Genomic DNA, 19,303 nt, shown 5'->3' with positions numbered 1-19,303 from the left:
ACAGGCAGGATTTGTTTTCTGCAAACTTTATTACTGTAACTCTTTCTTGCCTGGCTTGTGTTCAATGCAATGATAACAAAGGCGGTATATAAATGAAACTACTTAGTTTTAGCTGGGTCAGTCCCAGCTCTGGCTACATGATGTTTTTAAAATGGGTTGTGTCAGCGTTCAGTGCAGCTGGGAGTCTGTCACACTTCTTAAAATGCATAGAAAGGCAACTGAAAGGATAGATGTTAATTGATTATTCTGTTTCCATTTCACCATAACAGTAAGTGATACTGACTGCAGTCTAATGTAGAGGATTCTCCCAGTGACAAGTGGTACTTTGTCTTGTGTGTTGAAAGCAACTAATCAAACCCCGCTCTCCCGTACAGCATTACAGATTGATTGCCCACAGGCTCCCAGCTCTGAAATCAAAGGGGGTTGCTATGGGAATCGGGAGGGCACTTGAAGACAGGATCTGAAGCTTGTGTTTCCCTGTCCAAGGCAGCTGGAGTCAGAGAAAAGAAAAACTAAGAGGAGGGGGCACGCGCACACACAGCCACAGCAAAATGCATGCATGTTAGAGGAGGGATCTTCATAGCATAAGACTGTGGTATATGGAATAGCAAAGACACTAAAGGATCTGGCAGAGGTGGCTCAGCGTTGTTTGGCTAATCTCTTTTTCCTGCTATATAGCTGACACTGAGAAAGTACGGTAAAAGTCCAACTGTAACAAGATGGGATCCGGCTCCTCAACTTACCGACCCAAGTGTATTTATTTGGATGTTGATGGAAGAATTCAAAAGGTACTTTTTCTTATTTTTCACAAACTGGTGTCTCTTTCAGCAAGCAGCAGCAATAATGATGGCAGGCTGTATTTAGTATGTGACCTATAAGCTATGAAAGATGTTTATATTCAGCTCTGGCATGGATCTTGACTCTTTCCAAAATGCTCTTGAGTAACTTCTGTTTTGCAAATGAATATAGGGTTTGGGGGATTTTTTAAAGTGCAATTAGGATACTCTGTGCTTCAGGGCGCACGCGCACACGTGTGTGTGTGTGTGTGTGTGTGTGTGTGTGTGTGTGTGTGTGTGTGTGTGTGTGTGTGTGAATTCCTGATTTAATAGTCTTCCAGGAGTGCTCTACATGTTTGCAAAGTTTCGCATGTGGAAAGGTGCTTTCCTGGTTTTCACATGATCAATAGTAACTGGAAAAGAAGCTATGTTGCATTATTTTGAGATTGTCTAGCACACCGATATTAATGGCAGGAAGACATTTTAAAATACACTTTAAATGGTATGGGAAGCTATTTCATTATTATAGTGTATTATGTATCTGTAGCATCAGGTAGGGATCCCCAATAACATTGGCAAAGTCCTTCTTCCATATCATTAAACTTTTATCAAAACTTCAGATATTGTTTGTGTGCTCAGTGCTATACAGAACATAGAGGAAGATGCTTTCCCTGATCTGAGGAATGTTTAGTAACTAAAAAACATACAGCTCAGAATATGTGAAATATATTAGAGATGCATTTTACACATAAACACTCTACTGTTTCTATTGCTAATTTATCCTAGATCATCTTTCAGCCACAAATCAAGTGACTTGTCTCATACAGCAAATAGAAGACAGTAAGCTATTAAAGAGTGATCTTACTGTGACTTGCAAAATTCAAAATAGCCATATTTTTAAGGTTCAAGCCTAAATTATTATTTCACCTAGCCTCAGCTTTTCCTTTGCAAAAAAGAAAAAAAAGCAGTGTGCATTTCCCCCATGTTTTAAATGACCTTATAAACAGGTACACCTCTACCCCGATATAACGCTACCTGATATAACACAAATTCGGATAGAAACGCGGTAAAGCAGTGCTGGGGGGGGCTTCACGCTCTGGCAGATCAAATCAAGTTCGATATAACGCAGTAAGATTTTTTGGCTCCTGAGGACAGTGTTATATAAAAATAGAGGTGTAATTTAGGATTAGCTGCCTACAGTCATATCAAAGTGTGTCACCTTTGCCTGCAGTTCCACCCCCCACACACACATTCTGCTCTGGTCACCTATAAGCTCACAGAAGCATGTCAGTAGAGAATTAGGCATATAGTCAAAATAAGATCTCGGATAATGTACAGCTGCACAAGTTTCCCCAGAGCAGAATATTATCACCTCATCAGTTTGAGGGCTTTGAGTTGAAGGTGAAATCTCTGTTGCTGTCAGCTCTTCGTCACTAGCAGAAAGGAGCATCCAAACTCTGTTAAACAGGAGGGAGGATTTATGTTTTGCCACAGTCTAGCAGAGCTAGTTTCCTAATAATCCAAGGAAATGACACATGCTGTGTGAAGTTCCCTAACACCTTCAAAAATAGAAAAACTAAGATTTTAATTTTTATTTTAAAAAGATCAAGAGCATTTACATCGTATTTACTAAATAATACTTGTCACTTCTTCCTGCTAAAAATTGAGCATTTCCCAGGATTAGTCTCTGGAGAGTAATTGTATTGCAGAAGAACACTCCAGAGGCATGACTGCATGAAATAGCAACGCAAACTCAAGCAATATAAATTTTGCTCGATAAACGTTATCTGTTTCTTTTGTCAGATGTGAAATTCCATCTGTGCAATGTTTGGAAGGATTCCTGCAGTAAAAATATAGAGTTAATGGGGGTTCATTCAGGGTAAGCAGAGCATTTCGCAAAGCCTCATGCCTCCTAAGTAAAGATATAATTAGACGAAAGGAATCCATAATCTTCCAAGGAATGCAGTATTTGTGATTTCTAAAGGCAGCTCATTAAACTAATGCTGAAGTACTCCTTACTTTACCCACTACTGAAATATGATCATTATAGAATTGTTTGAGTCTGAAACAATTTAGCCCCAAAGTCTGACCGTGCTGATGAACATTTCAGAGTATTGTAATGGAGGTGGGCATCTGATGATAATGATGATAATAATAAATACTTTTGCATTTAAATGGCCTGATTCTGACCTCATACCAGTTTTGTACTGGAGTACACCATTGACCTCTGTGGAGCTACTCCTCATTTAAATCAGAGGACAATCAGACTCATTGAGTATTATGCCTGAGGATCTGTTATGTAGCACATTACACTTGAGGAGCTGTTAATGAAAACATTCACATTTAATTAAGCATCACATCCTAGCAGGTAAGTGTAATGTTAGGTAAACTGATGCACAAAGCTGGTACGTGACCTGACTCTGTCTAACTGCTAGACCAGAGTGCTCAGTGTATTGAGATCCTGGTAATCTGCAGAATGAAAGTGTTTGTTTGAGAATTCGGCAGTAGAATCAGAGAATCGTAGGCTGGGAAGGAACCTCAGGAGGTCATTTAGTCCAGTCCCTGGCACTCATGGCAGGACTAAGTATTATCTAGAGTTCTAGACCATCCCTGATAGGTGTTTGTCTAACCTACTCTTAAAAATCTCCAGTGATGGAGAATCCACACCCTCCCTGGGCAATTTATTTCAGTGCTTAACCACCCTGACAGTTAGGAAGTTTTTTCCTTATTTCCGCCTAAACCTCCATTGCTGTAATTTAAGCGCATTGTTTCTTGCTCTATCCTCAGAGGTTAAGGAGAACATTTTTTCTCTCTCCACCTTATAAGAACTTTTTACGTACTTGAAAACTCTTATCATGTCCCCTCTCATCTTCTTTTCCCCAGACTAAACCCAATTTTTTCAATCTTCCCTCATGGTTCATATTTTCTAGACCTTAAGTCATCTTTGTTGCTCTTCTCTGGACTGTCTCCAATTTGTCCGCATCTTTCCTGAAATGTGGGGCCCAGAAATGAACACAATACTCCAGTTGAGGCCTAATCAGCACAGAGTAGAGCAAAAGAATTACTCCTCATGTCTCGCTTATAATACTCCTGCTAACACATCCCGGAATGATGTTTGCTTTTTTTGCAACTGTGTTGACTCATATTAGGCTTGTGATCAACTCTGACCCCCAGATCCCTTTCTGAAGTACTCCGGCCAACTTTCACATGCTCTTTATTCATATGAGTAGTCCTATATGAGTACCCATAGTCAGGGCTGCTCAGAGGATTCAGGGATCCTGTGGCAGGGCTGGGTCTTCGGCGGTAATTCAGTGGCGGGTCCGTCTCGAAGGGAAGGACCCACCGCCAAATGCAGCTGAAGAATGAAGCGGCGTCAGTAGAGCAGCCTAAGTGCCGCCCATCGCAGCTTTTTTTTTTTCCACTACTTGCTGCACTTGTGCTCACCAGGCGGCGAGTCCTTCATTTGCTCCAAGTCTTCCACTGCACTGAAGGACCCGCTGCCAAAGACCCGGCGCAAGTGAAGGGCCCGCCATGGAAGTGCTGCCGAAAACTCGGGGCGGGGCCTGGGGAAAATTGCCCCACTTCTGCCCCCCTCCCCAGGCAGCTCTGCCCATAGGATTACTGTTTTGCAGTGGCTCTCAACCTTTACAGACTACTGTATCCCTCTTAGGAATCTGATTTTGTCTTGCATACTCCAACTTTCATCTCAGTTAAAAACGACTTGCTTACAAAATCAGACAGAAAAATACAGAAGTGTCACAGCACACTAGTTCTGAAAAATTGCTTAATTTCTCATTTTTACCATATAATTATAAAAAATTAATTAGAACATAAATATTATACTTGCATTTCAGTATATAGTATATAGAGATGTATAAACCAGTCATTCTGTATGAAATTTTAGTTTGTACTGATGTCGCTAGCTCTTTTTATGTAGCCCGTTGTAAACCTAGGCAAATCTCTAGAAGAACTGATGTACCCCCTGGAAGACCTCTGTGTACCCCCAGTGATACACGTACGTACCTTTGGTTGAGAACCACTGCAGTTATGTGTGGGAATAATTGTCTGCAGGATCAGGGCCATAGTTCTTGATGGTAGACCCCTAAAGACAACAGCCCATGAAAAATAGTGCAGATCATGATTCGTGTAATTTGTTTCAACTTTCCCTGTGACTCATCAAATTTCAGTGAATTCAAGGAAGCTGATAAAATAGTTTCTTTATGTCTAGTTATTAATGCAGCAAATTAAGCAATGGACATTCTAAAACACCCTGTTATGTTAAACTATTTGTACAGTGCAGCTTAGTGAATATTTTTTAGAGTAAAAAATGGTTTAAAACAGACTTCAGAAATTTGGAAGAGGGGATCATATCAGTAGTTAATGCTCCCTTCTGCATTCTCTTTAAAAGGTGGTATCTCTGTTTAGCTGGTTGGGTATCTTCAGCATATTTCTTAGAGCCCCCAAGCATTTTTCCAAGCACTTCAAAGGCTTAAGTTTAGGGCCACCATCCTTCTGGCCAGAAGTACTGCACAGATCCACACCAAGCTCTCATTACTTCCTGTACCGGTCACTACATCTCTACAAAGCACACAGCTTCTGCAGCACTCCTTCTTCCCATGGCATTCCTGACCAGGAATCTAGCCTGGAGCTCTCATCTGCCAGTCCTTACTTAGTTCTAGGGCTGAGCCCCGCGGGGCACCTCTCAGCTTGGCAGTTCAGAGCCCCATCACCGTTGGACTTGCTGTGTCAGTTATGAAAGTAAAAAAATTGCTTGAACCCCGGCACCTAACTGCTTGTAACTCTTTCGTTACAAATTAAGCACTGACCAGTGCACATCACCAAGTGCCCACCAGATAATTTCTCTTTACTGAGGGTTCCACCTGAAGATGTTTTCTTCCAAACCTCTCAGTTTGTGGATATTACTTTTTACCCTCTGTTACTTTTTAAGTTTGATCATACAGTCGTGTGTCTTGAAATCACAATATGCAGGATCTTTCTGGCTTCTATGCTTCATTTCAGAATCACATGCTATCATTAGAAAAGTAATCATTTACTCTTCATCTGTGTACTGTGCTGAAGTGACTATCCTCCGAATCTGCCAGTGTTCTTGAGAGAAGACTGACCCATATAGGAGTTAGATCTCTGGCCCCATCTGATCTAACATCCACCCCTCTGTCTGATACACAGGCAATGTAAAAAGCTAGTGGAGGGTTTAAATTCTTGGATTGCTGTTTCTCTCTTCCCCTACCCGCAACTAGAATTACACCAGCATAAACCAAAAATCAGGCATAACATTTTGAATAGAACATTTAAAACTTTAGTAGGATAATCGCAAACACAAAATGAGCATCCTAGCTCAGTGTTGTGTTGTATCCTAAATGGTTTAGACAAGACTACCAATTATAATTATACCCTGCTCTAATTGTGTGGGTTTTTTTAAACAGTAGGTCCCAAAGCACTTTATAAAAGAGGCAAGTATCATTATCCCCATTTTATAGATGGGAAACTGAGGCATTGACAGGTGAAGTTACTGGGCCAACTATTAATTAGGTTGGGAAATAAAGGAGAAACAACCTGATATTTTGGATAGGGATAGACTCAAGTTACACTACTTGGATCTGAATTTCAAACACTCATAAACTCTTGGTATTTAGAAGTGAGGTTTTAGATGGGGCTCATATCTATATTTGGGAAATATAACTGATAAGATAGGTAGTCTTCTCAGTACTTTCTCAGCTTCTCAAGAACACCATTTGATTACAAAATTAGAAAAGAAATTTTCTTCTTTCCCCGTGATTTCAACACAGTAGTATTTAAGTGCTCCTGTTTCACATTGATATGGCCATGTAAGGCTATTGGAGAGGAAAGGATAATCATGATGAGAGAAACATCACATCAGTCTTCCTGTTTAGCAGTTCAAAATTCTTCTGTGAAAACTGTTGCTAAAGCAATTCAATAACACTTTTCACAGCCTGGACAAGAAACATTACACAATAAGGCATAATCATATTGTGCCAACTCTGCACCCCTTCTCTGAGCTAGACACAAGTGCTGGTAGATGTCCTAAGGAAGCATGCATTTGAACCTATTTCTCTTTTTGGTTTGGGCATAAACCCTCTTTGCTTACAAGGATCCAGAAGCCCCTAACGCAAAGACCCAATTTCACACACAGGAATTCTGAGACCATTTATATAAAGGAATATAAGCAAGGGAATGGATATAGACTGATGGGTCGAAAGGGGAGGGGGACTGAAGGGAATTCAACAGCAACAGTGAAACAATAGTATCATCCCTCCCCTTTCCGCCCCCCCAAAGGTACCCAAAACCTTCACACACATGTGCAGCCCACCTAAGGCCTCAGATCACACCAGTAGTGCACATAAAGCAGAAATGCGCTAGGTTGGTGGGGTGCGTTGCTCGGTGGCCGCTCAGTTTGGATCTCTGACCTGTTGGGGTACCCTTGTTCCTTGGCTACTCAGCCTTCACCTTCCCTTGGGACACATGTGAGTCTGAATCCAAAGTGTTCACCACCAGTTGCAGTCTAGCAGTGTTCATCACAGTCCTGTTCCCTGGCCTCACAGACACCCACACCCAGTGCAACACAGTCCTCCTCCCTTTCCACCGAGGCGCTTCTCCCCGCTGCCTCTCCACCTACTCCTCCCATCTGTTCTGGAATCCTCCGGCTTCTTGCCCCTCTTGGTGACTGAGTCACCAAAACTTGGCTGCTTGCACTTAGGCACCATCTGCTGGCTTATTATGGTATGTTGTACGAGACAAGCTATGCTGCAGTGTTCTTCTACAGACACTAGCATTTTACACAGTTCTAAAAGGTCGCAAACCCCATACTGTTTGACAGTGATCCTGCCTATTTTACTGTCTGAAAAAATACATCACCTAAGAGTACTGATGTCAGATCCAACAGGTTGATGCTACCATGCAAAGGGCTGGAAGCCAAGCACAGGCTTGCTTCGAAAGTATTTTTTGCACTACTCAATTAGGAATTTCACCAGGGGGGAAAAAAATTCAAATGCTTGTTGAAAAATTGGAACAAAATCCAATTATCAGCAAAAATTAATAAAGGATAGAATTCTGACATGCGGAAGATGAGCTACTCTGAAGCTAAACATAGAACAGAATTTGAGTTTATACACTGTTTTCTGCTCATGGTATCCAGATCGCAAAGTGAAATACAAAGTAATTAGTTGTAAACTGGTAGGGTAGAGACTATGTGTAATCAGAGCAGTTATTGTGTCTTTAATAATTGCTCCTGCTCAGCCTTGAATATTAAAATGTGTTTTATTGAGTGGGAATATTGGGCAAGACACGGGTTATTAATCTCTACCCTCTCCGCAACGTACCATGAGATCTTTGACATACACCAGAGCTGTACACAAGGGACTAAGATAGAAAGGATGTTTGTCTAAAAATGTTACAGAAATATTAGCATTGTGGCTGTGACCCAAAACTCAGTCAATAAGCATTAGTGCTGACTCAGTGGCCTATTTCACACTCTTTGCACGCTTAATCCAACTATTATTTCCACTCCAGAAAGTCTCAGTCATCTCATTAGTCACTCTGCTTTCTTTCCTTGCTTCATGTTACTCTCAGAAGCAACCCGAGCATGTTCTGTGCTTAAATCAAATGGCTACATGTTGGGTTTGTTGGAGGCTTATTAAAATGATTGTGCAAAATATTATTAAATGATGACCAGTTTCACTGTCCTTTTTTCTAAGCCTATTGGAAATTCATCTAAAGACAAGGGGGGGGAACAGGGACTGAAATGTAGCAAATGTTAACCCTAAAACCAGGGAAGCAACTATGTGCAGTTGCTATAATGTTTTTGAGGATTATATGCCTTCCATTGCTGTCTGGCACATGCACATGGGAGAGGCAGTTAACTGGATTTATATATGATTGGGGATCTTGAAGTTAGCAATCTGCAAATTCAGACTGAACCCTCTAGCGCCCTCTCCCCCACCTTTAGAGTGTTCTTAAAAGAGAACCAGAATAAAAATGACTAAACTGAGCTGGCTTTGATAGTTCAATAAAGAGAAGTTTGTGACAGTATTTCTGCAGGGAACTGGACAGGGAAGGAAATAGCTGGTGAAAGACAGAGCCTTCTGTCTCAAGGTGGTGCATTCAAGTCCAGTCCAAAATTGTAGCAACTTTTGGTAACTACAACATGAGGTCTATTTGAAATGAACCTAGTGGCGCCAGTCGAGTTCCCAGCAGATAAGAATCCACACAATCTTGTCACCCTTGCCAATGGAGTTAACAAAGAAACTAAGGACTGAATGGTTATATTGCCTCAACCCACCACTAAACTCTAGATGTCAGTTCTCCGGGGTGTTGCTGGGGCAGTGTATGGCCACCTGAATTGCCACTGCCTGTGCTATATCTCTTCTATGGATAAGCAGAAGAATTCATTCAGAGTTCCAATCCAGCACCCTTCACTACAGTCACATGATTTTGGTAACTCTAGTGATTGGCACCCAGGTTGGCCTAGCAGCAGTGTGAGTGTCCACACTGCAAAGCCACAGGGGAATTGCTGCATCCACACTGGTACTGTACTCATGCCTGTAAGGCCATAAAACTTCTGAGAGCACATCCCATAGTTTTTAGTCCTGCTCTAAGCTGTGCCACTCTATGAATTTATTTTTTTGGAAGCATATTTTGGGACAACCTGGGTACCTGTGTGGAAGTGGTCTTAGCCCACCAATTCAATGAAGTACTTCTTGTTTGGCACTCTCTAGATTTCTGTCCAGGGTGGACCTCTGTCCCAATCTGTGGGTAACCATGGCTCCTACTCTGAGATGTTGGCATTAATGCAACTCAAGACGGAAACAGGACATCAGACACAATAGAGGGCATTTCAGTAGCCGCTTGTCATCCTGAGAAAACAATGGCAGCAGGGCTTGTTAAGAAGATCATGCAGGCTGCATGCAGATATGGAGCAGTGGAGACAGCTGATGCAGCTTTTAATAGCTGTGGAATCCTAGTAAGCTGATTGGCAATTCTGGAGCAGGACCACAAGGAGAATGATGGGACTGCATTATCATGCGGACCTAGGATGATGACTGTTGGTGGTTCTAGAACTTCTGTATAAGGAAATACGCCTTTCTGGAGTGTGTGATGAGCTTCCCTTGGCCCTTAAGTACTGGGACATGCAGCTGAGAGAGGCCAGAAGTGAGTTGCAATTGCCATCTGGAAGCAGATTATCATAGACTGTGACAGGTCGGTGGCTAATCATTTTGCCATTGGCAACTAGGGTGACCAGATGTCCCAATTTTATTGGGAAGGTCCTAATATTTGGGGCTTTGCCAATTACCCCCCATCCACTGTCCTGATTTTTCACACTTGCTATCTTGTCACCCTATGGGCTTGGCTACACTGGACAGTTGCAGTGCTGGTAGTGGCTTTACAGTGCTGCAACTGAATCACCGTCCACACTTGCAAGGCACATACAACGCTGTATCTCCCTTGCTACAGCGCTGGTTGTTCTCCACCTCAACGAGAGGAATAACGACTATAGCACTGCTCATGCAGTGCTGCCCGGCCAGTGTGGCCACCAAAAGCGCTGTTATTGGCCTCCAGAAGTATTCGGAGGTATCCCAGAATGCCTGTTCTAGCCACTCTGCTCATCAGTTTGACCTCTACTGCCCTGGCCTCAGGTGACCAACCATCAGACCTGCCCTTTAAATTCCCCAGGAATTTTAAAAATCCCCTTCCTGTTTGCTCAGCCAGGTGTGGAGTGCAATCAGTGAATCTTTCCAGATGACCACGCCTCCACGCGCCAAACGAGCCCCAGCATGGAGCAATGGCGAGTTGCTGGACCTCATCACTGTTTGCAGGGAGGAAGCTGTGCAGTCCCAGCTGTGCTTCAGCCGTAGGAATTACGATACCTATGGGCAGAAATCAAGGGCCATAATGGAAAGGGGCCATGACCGGGAGGCACTGCAGTGCAGGGTTAAAATGAAGGATCTGCGGAGTGCCTACTGCAAAGCCCACGAGGGAAACCGCCACTCCGGCGCTGCCCCCACGACCTGCCGTTTTTACAAGGAGCTGGTCGCGATACTTGGGGGTGACCCCACCTCCACTCCGAGGACCACGATGGACACTTCAGAGCAGGGGGGGAGGAGGAGGAGGAGGAGGAAAGCGAGAGTGAGGGTACTGGGGTGCGGGGAGACACCCTGGAGTCCCAGAAGGCATGCAGCCAGGAGCTCTTCTCAAGCCAGGAGGAAGGTAGCCAGTTGCAGCAGCCGGTACTTGGTGAAGGACAAGCAGAGGAGTGGGTTCCCGGTAAGCGGCTTTTAGTTTCAGGATGGAAATGTTTTGGGAGAGGAGGAAGGGTTAGGGCTGCATGCATGCATGCCTAGATGTGGAATAGCCCATTGATGTGGTCTATCACGTCGCGGTAATTGGCCTCGGTAATCTCTTCAAAAGTTTCAGCCAGAGCGTGGGCAGTGTTCTTGCGCAGGTTTCTTGGGAGAGCCACTGTGGTCCTTGTCCCAGTCAGGCTAACGCGTCCGCGCCACTGTGCCGCGAGGGGTGGGGGGACCATTGCTGCAAACAGGCAAGCCGCATAGGGGCCAGGGTGGAATCCGTATTGCTGTAGAAGACCCTCCCGCTCTTCCCAGGTGACCCACAGCAGTGAGATATCTTCCAGGATTAACTCCTGTGGAAAATGTTGGGATAGTGTTCAGTGTAGGTGCTCCCTGCAGCTTTTCCACAAGCGCCTAGAGAACCCTAGAGAAATACTCCTTCTGATTAACGTACTCGGATGCTAGGTGGGGTGTGCTAGAATAGGAATATGCGTCCCATCTATTGCCCCTCCACAGTTAGGGAAACCCATTTGTGCAAAGCCCTCCAGAATGTCCTGCACGTTCCCCAGAGTCACGGTTCTTCTTAGCAGGATGCAATTAATGGCCCTGCAAACTTGCATAACACGATTCCAACGGTCGACTTTCCCACTCCAAACTGGTTCGCGACCGATCGGTAGCTGTCTGGAGTTGCCAGCTTCCAGATTGCAATAGCCACCCGCTTCTCCACTGGCAGGGCAGCTCTCAATCTCATGTCCTTGCGCTGCAGGGTGAGGTCGAGCTCCTCACACAGTCCCATGAAAGTGCTGAGCATGTCCGTGAATGCCACAAGCAATTTCGTGTCGTACGCATTATGCGACTCGCTATCATCGTCGGACTCCTCATTGTCACTTTGGATCTTAAGGAATAGCTTAACTGCCAAACATGATGTGCTGGCGAGACTCATCAGCATACTCCTCAGCAGTTTGGGCTCCATTTCCTGCAGACCAAAACGGAACACAGAATCACGCTGCACTGAAACCGTGCAAAGATGGCGCCAAGTGTGGATGGGAACACAGGGATTGCTGGGATGTGAAATGATGCATCACGGGGCTTTGGAACAGGAAGCAGAATGACCCGCCCCCTCCGCCCTCTTCCTACAACCCACGGCGCCAGAATGGGAAGAGGTGCTCTGTGGGATAGCTGCCCATAATGCACCACTCCCAACACCGCTGCAAATGTGGCCACACTGCAGCACTGGTAGCTGTCAGTGTGGCCACACTGCAGCGCTTTCCCTACACAGCTGGATGAAGACAGCTGTAACTCCTAGTGCTGTACTGCTGGAAGTGTAGCCAAACCCTATGTGGCAATGGAAGTTTGCATATTAATATCGTTGTGGTTCACCCATAGATGGTGAAAATTGCTAATGTCTGTGTAATAAAAGCGGGCTCTGAGTGAATGGGCTTTTCAGACTGTGCTAGGGCTATAAATGGCACACATGTGCCCAAAGTCCATCCCCCCCATCCCCACCCCCCTACACGAGTTACACATAATGTAAAATAGAAAGGATACTACTAGCTCATTAATCAGGCCTTAGGGCAAAATTACTCACCACCTCAGTCTCAAAACAAAGGGCCCAACCCTTTTCCCACTGAGAAGTCACCAGGAAAACTCCCGTTTACTTCATTGGGAGTAAGAATGTGCAGGCAATCACAGAAACAATTGTATATTTGCTGGGAAATGATTGCTTGCCGGCTGACTGCTTTGCTTGAAAAGAGAAGGAAGCTAATGAGAAGAGTTCAGCAGCTGACAAAGGAAAATACCTTTTATAGCATTAAAATCATTGGATTAAAGAAAAAACCCCTAAAGACAATCATTCAAATCATAGAATATCAAGGTTGGAAGGGACCTCAGGTAGTCATCTAGTCCAACCCCCTGCTTAAAGCAGGACCAAGCCCCAACTAAATCTTGAGCTCCTTATCAAAATGCAACAAGTGATTTATGAATCACAGTTTCTATCAAACTTTTAAAAGACCAAGAAAATTAGGACTCTAGCCCATAGTCCACTTTAAATATAACTTTGCAATCTTTTGTTATGTAACCCTTCTGCCCCTCTGAGTTGGCAGCAACAAGGGCCGGGTTCAGTATCCAGGGGTTCCGTTTCAGTAACACAATGCATAACCGGCTCGAGCCCCCAGCCAGTGACCTGGGACACTCACATAACACACCCCCCTGGGCGCCTCTAGGAGGCAATACTTCCCCTCTCGCAAGCACAGAGTCTGAGTGTAGCAAAATCTTTTTAATAAAGGAAGGAATCAATGCGGCATCCCATTGGAGAAACACCATGTCAAGTATAATTCCCAATTCTGGACCTTAGCGTCCAAAATATGGGTACTAGCATGAATTCCCCTAAGCTTAATTACCAGCTTAGATCTGATAGGCTGCCACCAATCAGGACTTAGAGTAGAGCGCCTGATAGACTCTGGTCTCCCCCAAAAAACCTTCCCTGGGGCTCCCAAGACCCAAATTCCTTGAGTCTCACAACAAAGAGAAATAAACCATTCCCTTCCCCCTCCCTTCTTCCTCCCAGCTCCTTCTCGCCCTGGGAACACTAGGAGATCGCCTGATTCAACTTCTTGAATCACCACACCGAGAGGAGTGTTACCTTCCCCCTCACCCAGAGGCCATACAGATTCAAGCTGCGTGAATCTAACACAAAGAGAAAATTTATCCTTCCCTTCTCCCCACCAATTCCCTTGAACCTTAACTAGGAGGAAAAAATCAAACAGGTCTTAAAAAGTAAAACTTTTAATAAAAAAAAGAAAGAAAAAAGTAAAAGGTTTATCTCTGCACTTTAGATTGTAAAAAGTTACAGGATCTTTCAACTATAAACAATAGAAAGAAACTTTCTCCAGCAGAAACACAATTTAAGCTACTTCCAGCAAGTACACATATGCAAATGAAAAAAAAACAAATTAAAAGACTATGACCGCCTTTTCTTACTTACAGTTCTGAATAGATAAGAGACTGTAGCAGGGAGATTGGCAGAAACCTGGTTGCACCTCTAGTCCCGTCCAGGACCCAGAGAGAACAAAGCCAAACCCCAAACCCACAAACAAAGGCTTCCCTCCATGAGATTTGAAAGTATTTTGTCTCCTGATTGGTCCTCTGGTCAGGTGTTTGCAGGTCACTGTTTGTTAACCCTTTATAGGTGAAAGAGATATTAACCCTTAGCTATCTGTTTATGACACACCACAAACAGGGTTATAACACAAACCATAAACAAAAACCCACCTCCAAGTATGTTTGGCAATGTCCTTTTTCCCCTTAGGGTTTTAAGTCCAATCCCCCCAAAGTCCAGCAACCCAAAAGTCTCTGGTCAATGCCACCCTGGGGTTCGAGAGTTTATCTGTAGAGGTCCCTCCCCCCAGCCTGGGTAGAAAGGGGCACCTTACGTGGTCCGAGGCCAACTGCCCTGCCTCTCCGTGGGTTCGGCTTCCGCCTTCTCCATGAACTGCTCCGCTTTACCAGCCGCTTCACTCTGCTCCTCCAGCCGTCCTCGCAAACTGCTCCGCTCCACCAGCTGCTCTGCTCCATGAGCTGTTCCAGTTCTCCTTGCAAACTGCTCGGCTCCACTTGCTCTATGGGCCGCTCCACCCATCCCGCAGCTACTCCGCTCTGCCAGCCGCTCCTCTCCACCAGCTGTCCCGTGATCTGCTCCAGCCATCCCCACAAACTGCTCCACTCCGCCAGCTGCTCTGTTCCACAGTATAGCTTCAGGCTCCCCCACTAGTTAGCACAGTACTCAGTGCTCTCAGCTCAGTAATTTCAGCTCTTTAGTGATTTCAACTCTTAGTGATCTCAGCTCTTAGTAGGGGAGCCCCAGTGCTAGTGCACCATTAGCCCAAAGTGGGTTCAGCTCAGTAACCTGTGTCTAGATTCTTGAGGGAATAAAAAAAATCAACTCTGACATTCCACAGTGGAGAGAGGAGGGGGTGGAACTGGTGCTTCTGGCTCCACAAGGAGACTGCCCCACCAGGCACAGATACCTGTCCCCAGCCTCTCTCAATTCACTGGGTTTTGGAACCCATGTCCCTTGTCTAGCAAGTACCACCCAACTGAGGTTGAGTCATTTCTGTCACAAAGCAGTCCCACAGCTCGGCAGCCTGGGATGGGGTAGGCGTGCCTATGCAAATACACTCTCTGAAATTCTTTCCACCAGATGTCAGGGTAGAGCTCATCCTGACACTGCTTACAGTTATTATCTGGAACTTTTAAAAAATCATCCTGGCTTCATTGAAAGCCCTGTGTTTTCCTTCATGAAACAGGCTGGCTTTCTGACCTTTAGTGCTTCCTGAATATTTATCTTATCCCACTCTTATCCCAGTTTCTGGTCACTAATAATTGATTTCCAGAATGAGAACCCTGGACACCTGAAATAACACTCCCAGCATGTCACAAAAGTTCATTCTGAGTTCAGCTGCAATTGCCATCATCTCCTAAATTATTGCATTTGTCAGTTGTTTGTACAGTAATGGGCTTGTGATATTGTGTCAGACAGTTTTAGTAGCTAGCATCTCAGAAAGATGCTGCATTTTGCTAAGAGCAGGATTTCAGCCATATCTAAATCTGATTAAAAAATATATTTAAAACCTTGATGTATTGCTTTGATTGCAGCTGGACTATAATAAACTAAGGTCCATCACTGTGGTGATTATCAAAATAGCCATATAGGATAAATTGACTGTTGATGCCAATTACTTTCCAAATAACGTGTAATAACTGGTAACGATCTACCTCGGCTTTTTAATGATCTAACTGTTCAATCCTGTAAATTTAATCTAGATACCTGAATGAGTGGGGAAATGCATTAACATTTATCCCTTTCTCTTAATATTAAAAAACCCCATCACCAACAAAAACCACATGCCACCACCACTACAGTGAGGTTTTTAATTTCTCCCAGAGACTGGGATATGAAACATTGATTAAATATCTGTTCTAAAAGGTAGCACTTCTTACCTAGTCTCACATATCCTGTGCATTGCCCACTCTTAAAATTCTATTATGACTTTTGTGATACTTGGTGTGTGTTCTTAAATCCCCAACTCCTGGAATCTTTTTATTATGTGAAAATCTCAACTTTCATTGTCTGGGCAGAAAATGTTAAGTTTCTGCCCCAGGGTTGTGTAGAAAAGCTTGCCAACATGATCCCTAAAGGCTCAAAAATCAGGAGGCAAATAAGAACCCAATATCTGTATATATACTTTGGTTTCAAAATCATGAGATAAATCTCATTTTTGGCCTAATTTATGATTTATTTGACTGCTTAGTGCTGCAAGCATCAGTACAAGATTGAGTCCTGATCTTATAGGTGGGGCTGGTAGCACCACCTATTATTAAGATTGCCTGACACCTCACATTATAAGACCCTGTTTTCAGTTGCTTATTATTTTGCCAAACTTTGACTAATATGGGTTGAAATGGTCCGTGTTGGATGTCTGCTTCAGGCTGAATTTATTTATTTAGTTTCATTTCAACCAAAACTGTTCAGCCATATCTGAGAACAAGACTAGGGAAACGTAAATTTTGCCCAGGTTTAACCACTTCTGAGACCTTTTCTTTGAAATGATATGGGGGTAGGAGGAGGGGAGCTTGCTTTGGAGCAGGGACTTGAAATTTGGTCTTTGTGTCAGGGATGTGCCTTTTATCATCCCTGTGAAAATCTGCCCAAATTTGGCCAAGGTTTAAGCCTTTGAAAAATTTCAGTTTGCACATGCTCAGTAGAGACTTCTTAGATTTTAGTGGCTAAATCCCCTGAAGATTCCATGAGCACCGGGCACATTATAGCCCAGGTCTGAGCAGGACTTGCTCTGCAATTACAGCTCTAGGCTGCTACAGGCCAAGCTGAATCAGAGCCAAGGCCCTGGAACTGAAAGTAGACACTGGGCTCTTAATGGCCCCTCTGCTGGGCCCAGGCAGTGAGGAGGAGGGTGCTGCAAGGAAAGAGCCAGACCTGAGGGAGAATAGATAGAACAAGAAGCCTGAGGGGGCTGCATGCTGATAGAGGGTGGTGGGGTGGGGAGAGGGAGACTTGGGCAGGCTGGTCAAGGAAACTGGCACTGGCTGAATAAAGAGACTGGAATTATGAGCTAGGGAAGGAGGGAGACGTGTTTCAGATCAGGAGTTGGGGCAAGAGAGGGACTAAGACTGGAAATCAGGGAAGTTAATGGGGAGCAAGCCAGTAGGTGGGAGGAGACTGGAAGTGAGGGGGGGCAGGGTAAAGGAAGTGACCAGGGAGGGGAAAGAGCTCTGAGGAGCTGGGTGCACAAGAGAAGTGGGACTGACTGGACAAACAGAGTGGTTCAAAGAGCTGGGAAGCAAGAGAGAACAGTGAAGTTGGAAGAGGAAACTAGGGAAGGAGACTGGGAATGTGGGTGGAGGGAGCAACTGGAGGCCAGGGTGGAGGAGGGAGGCAGACTGGATGAGAAGCAAGGAGGGGAGAACTGGGACCACTGAGCAAAGAGGTTAGTACTGGAATGAGAAGCCTGAGGCATGGAGACTGGGAGCTGCAAAGTGAAGAGAATGAGATTGGAAGAAGGAGCCAGGAGTGAGGAAGCAACAGGATTGGAACAGGCTGGAGAAGGGTTCATGCTTGTGGGGGAATAAACAGAAAAATCCATGCCTAGTACAGCACACTTCCCATTAGAGCCTGGAATGGAAAGCAAGATCCTTGAGTCTCACTATTCCTCTGCTGTCAGCAAATATGTGTGAAACCCAGTGGCAAAGTGTCCTGTCTCCCCTCTAGTGCTGATCCACATACAGGATGATAACCTACTACTGCTATCAGTTATTCTGTTATCTCAAATGGAAGAGGTCTGTGTGGCAGAAGGAATGAGGCAGGGGATTACAGGAAGACCATGAGTGTGTCCTTTCTCTTTCTGTTACCTTCCAACTTCTGCAACAAATGAAGCAGGGGTCTGACAGACAACAGCCTTTTTTACTATATATCATGATTCATCTCCAGAGCAGGTCTATCCTGTGCACTGAAAGAGGCAGGGGTCCCGTAGAAAAAATAGTAAGTGATCATGTAGTTAAAGACTATATCATAATGCAAATGTACAAAGGGGTGGCATGGAAAACCTAACTCCAGCATTTCCTGACTTTTGGAGATTTTTAAACTGACATCTTTTAGGATTGTCTTTGCAACCTTAATAGTGTTTTTTTAACATGATTTTTTGTGTGTAAAAGGAAAAATGGGCATTCTTTGGGGTCAACAGCAGTGGGAAAAATTAGCATTTGTCTCAAGTGGATTCAACTGCTTACTTAACTGTATTGCAATAGTGCCGTACATTACAGTGGGAAGTTTGGCATACTTGGAAAACATTACATTCTGTCTAAATTACAGAACCAGATCCTCAGCTGATATAAATCAGTGTAGCACTGTTGACTTGAATTAACCGATGCCTACTGACACTGAGGATCTAACCCATTATATAGACATCCTTCAGCACTTACAATTGTTTCTTTCTACAATATGTGGTCATGATCATTAGCTAGATTGTGTATGATAAAGTTTCTTTGCTATCATTTCAGGTACCGTATGCTATATTTGTAGATAGTTGGTTTAGGATTGCAAAATTCCCTTTCCTCCTCTGCTTTCTCATTGAAAATAAATGAATTAGAAAAGTGGGAAGAGAAGAAAAAGAGGAAAGAATTCCAACACTCAGGGCAAATCAGATATTTCAAAAGCAAGGATGATCATTTACATAAAGCCAGTACATGAGGTTAATGTCCAATGGAATTTAACCATACCTTCTCTTCTTTCTTGTTTTCCTTTGCTGCTGCTGTTTTGCTTGGAAGGTGGTCTTCAGTAAATACTGCAGTTCCAGAGATATTGTGGACCTCTTCTGCATTGCAACTGGGTTACCAAGGTAGGTATCACTAGGTACATTTGACAAGGGCTAACACACCATTCACCTTGGTTCCTTCCCTCTTCAGAACAATTCAGAAGTCACTCCAAAATGGAACCCCTTACCCAACAATTCCTGAGTTTTGGGAAGAGGAGAAGATATTTCAAAATCCAGACCTGAACCCAGATTTGGATTTTGCATCTTCGGCATATCTCAAGTTACAGTAGGTGGGAATCAGAAATTGGAGTACCAGTAATTCATGCATAAATATAAATAGAGGAGGGCTTAATGCACTATTGGAAGGTGCTCAGATATC

General features: G+C 44.0%; 1 protein-coding gene across 4 annotated transcripts in view; it reads left to right on the top strand.

Moving 5' to 3' along the window:
- Window positions 1-245: 245 nt before the first annotated feature.
- PDE9A (phosphodiesterase 9A) overlaps window positions 246-19,303 on the top strand; it is a 98,922-nt gene continuing 79,864 nt past the window's right edge. For 3 of the 4 annotated variants that reach the window (XM_030577076.1, XM_030577059.1, XM_030577086.1), the window contains exons 1-2: window positions 467-788; window positions 18,938-19,008. In XM_030577076.1, coding sequence (XP_030432936.1) covers window positions 720-788; window positions 18,938-19,008 — 140 coding nt within the window. In that variant the 5' untranslated portion in view covers window positions 467-719. Of the gene's footprint in view, window positions 321-466; window positions 789-18,937; window positions 19,009-19,303 lie in introns of those variants that run through there. The other variant, XM_030577067.1, reaches the window with a different exon arrangement.

Source organism: Gopherus evgoodei, chromosome 1 (genome assembly GCF_007399415.2).
Source record: "Gopherus evgoodei ecotype Sinaloan lineage chromosome 1, rGopEvg1_v1.p, whole genome shotgun sequence".
NCBI lineage: Eukaryota > Metazoa > Chordata > Testudines > Testudinidae > Gopherus > Gopherus evgoodei.
Note: the sequence above shows the minus strand (reverse complement) of the source record. Positions and strands in the feature narration are given on the sequence as shown.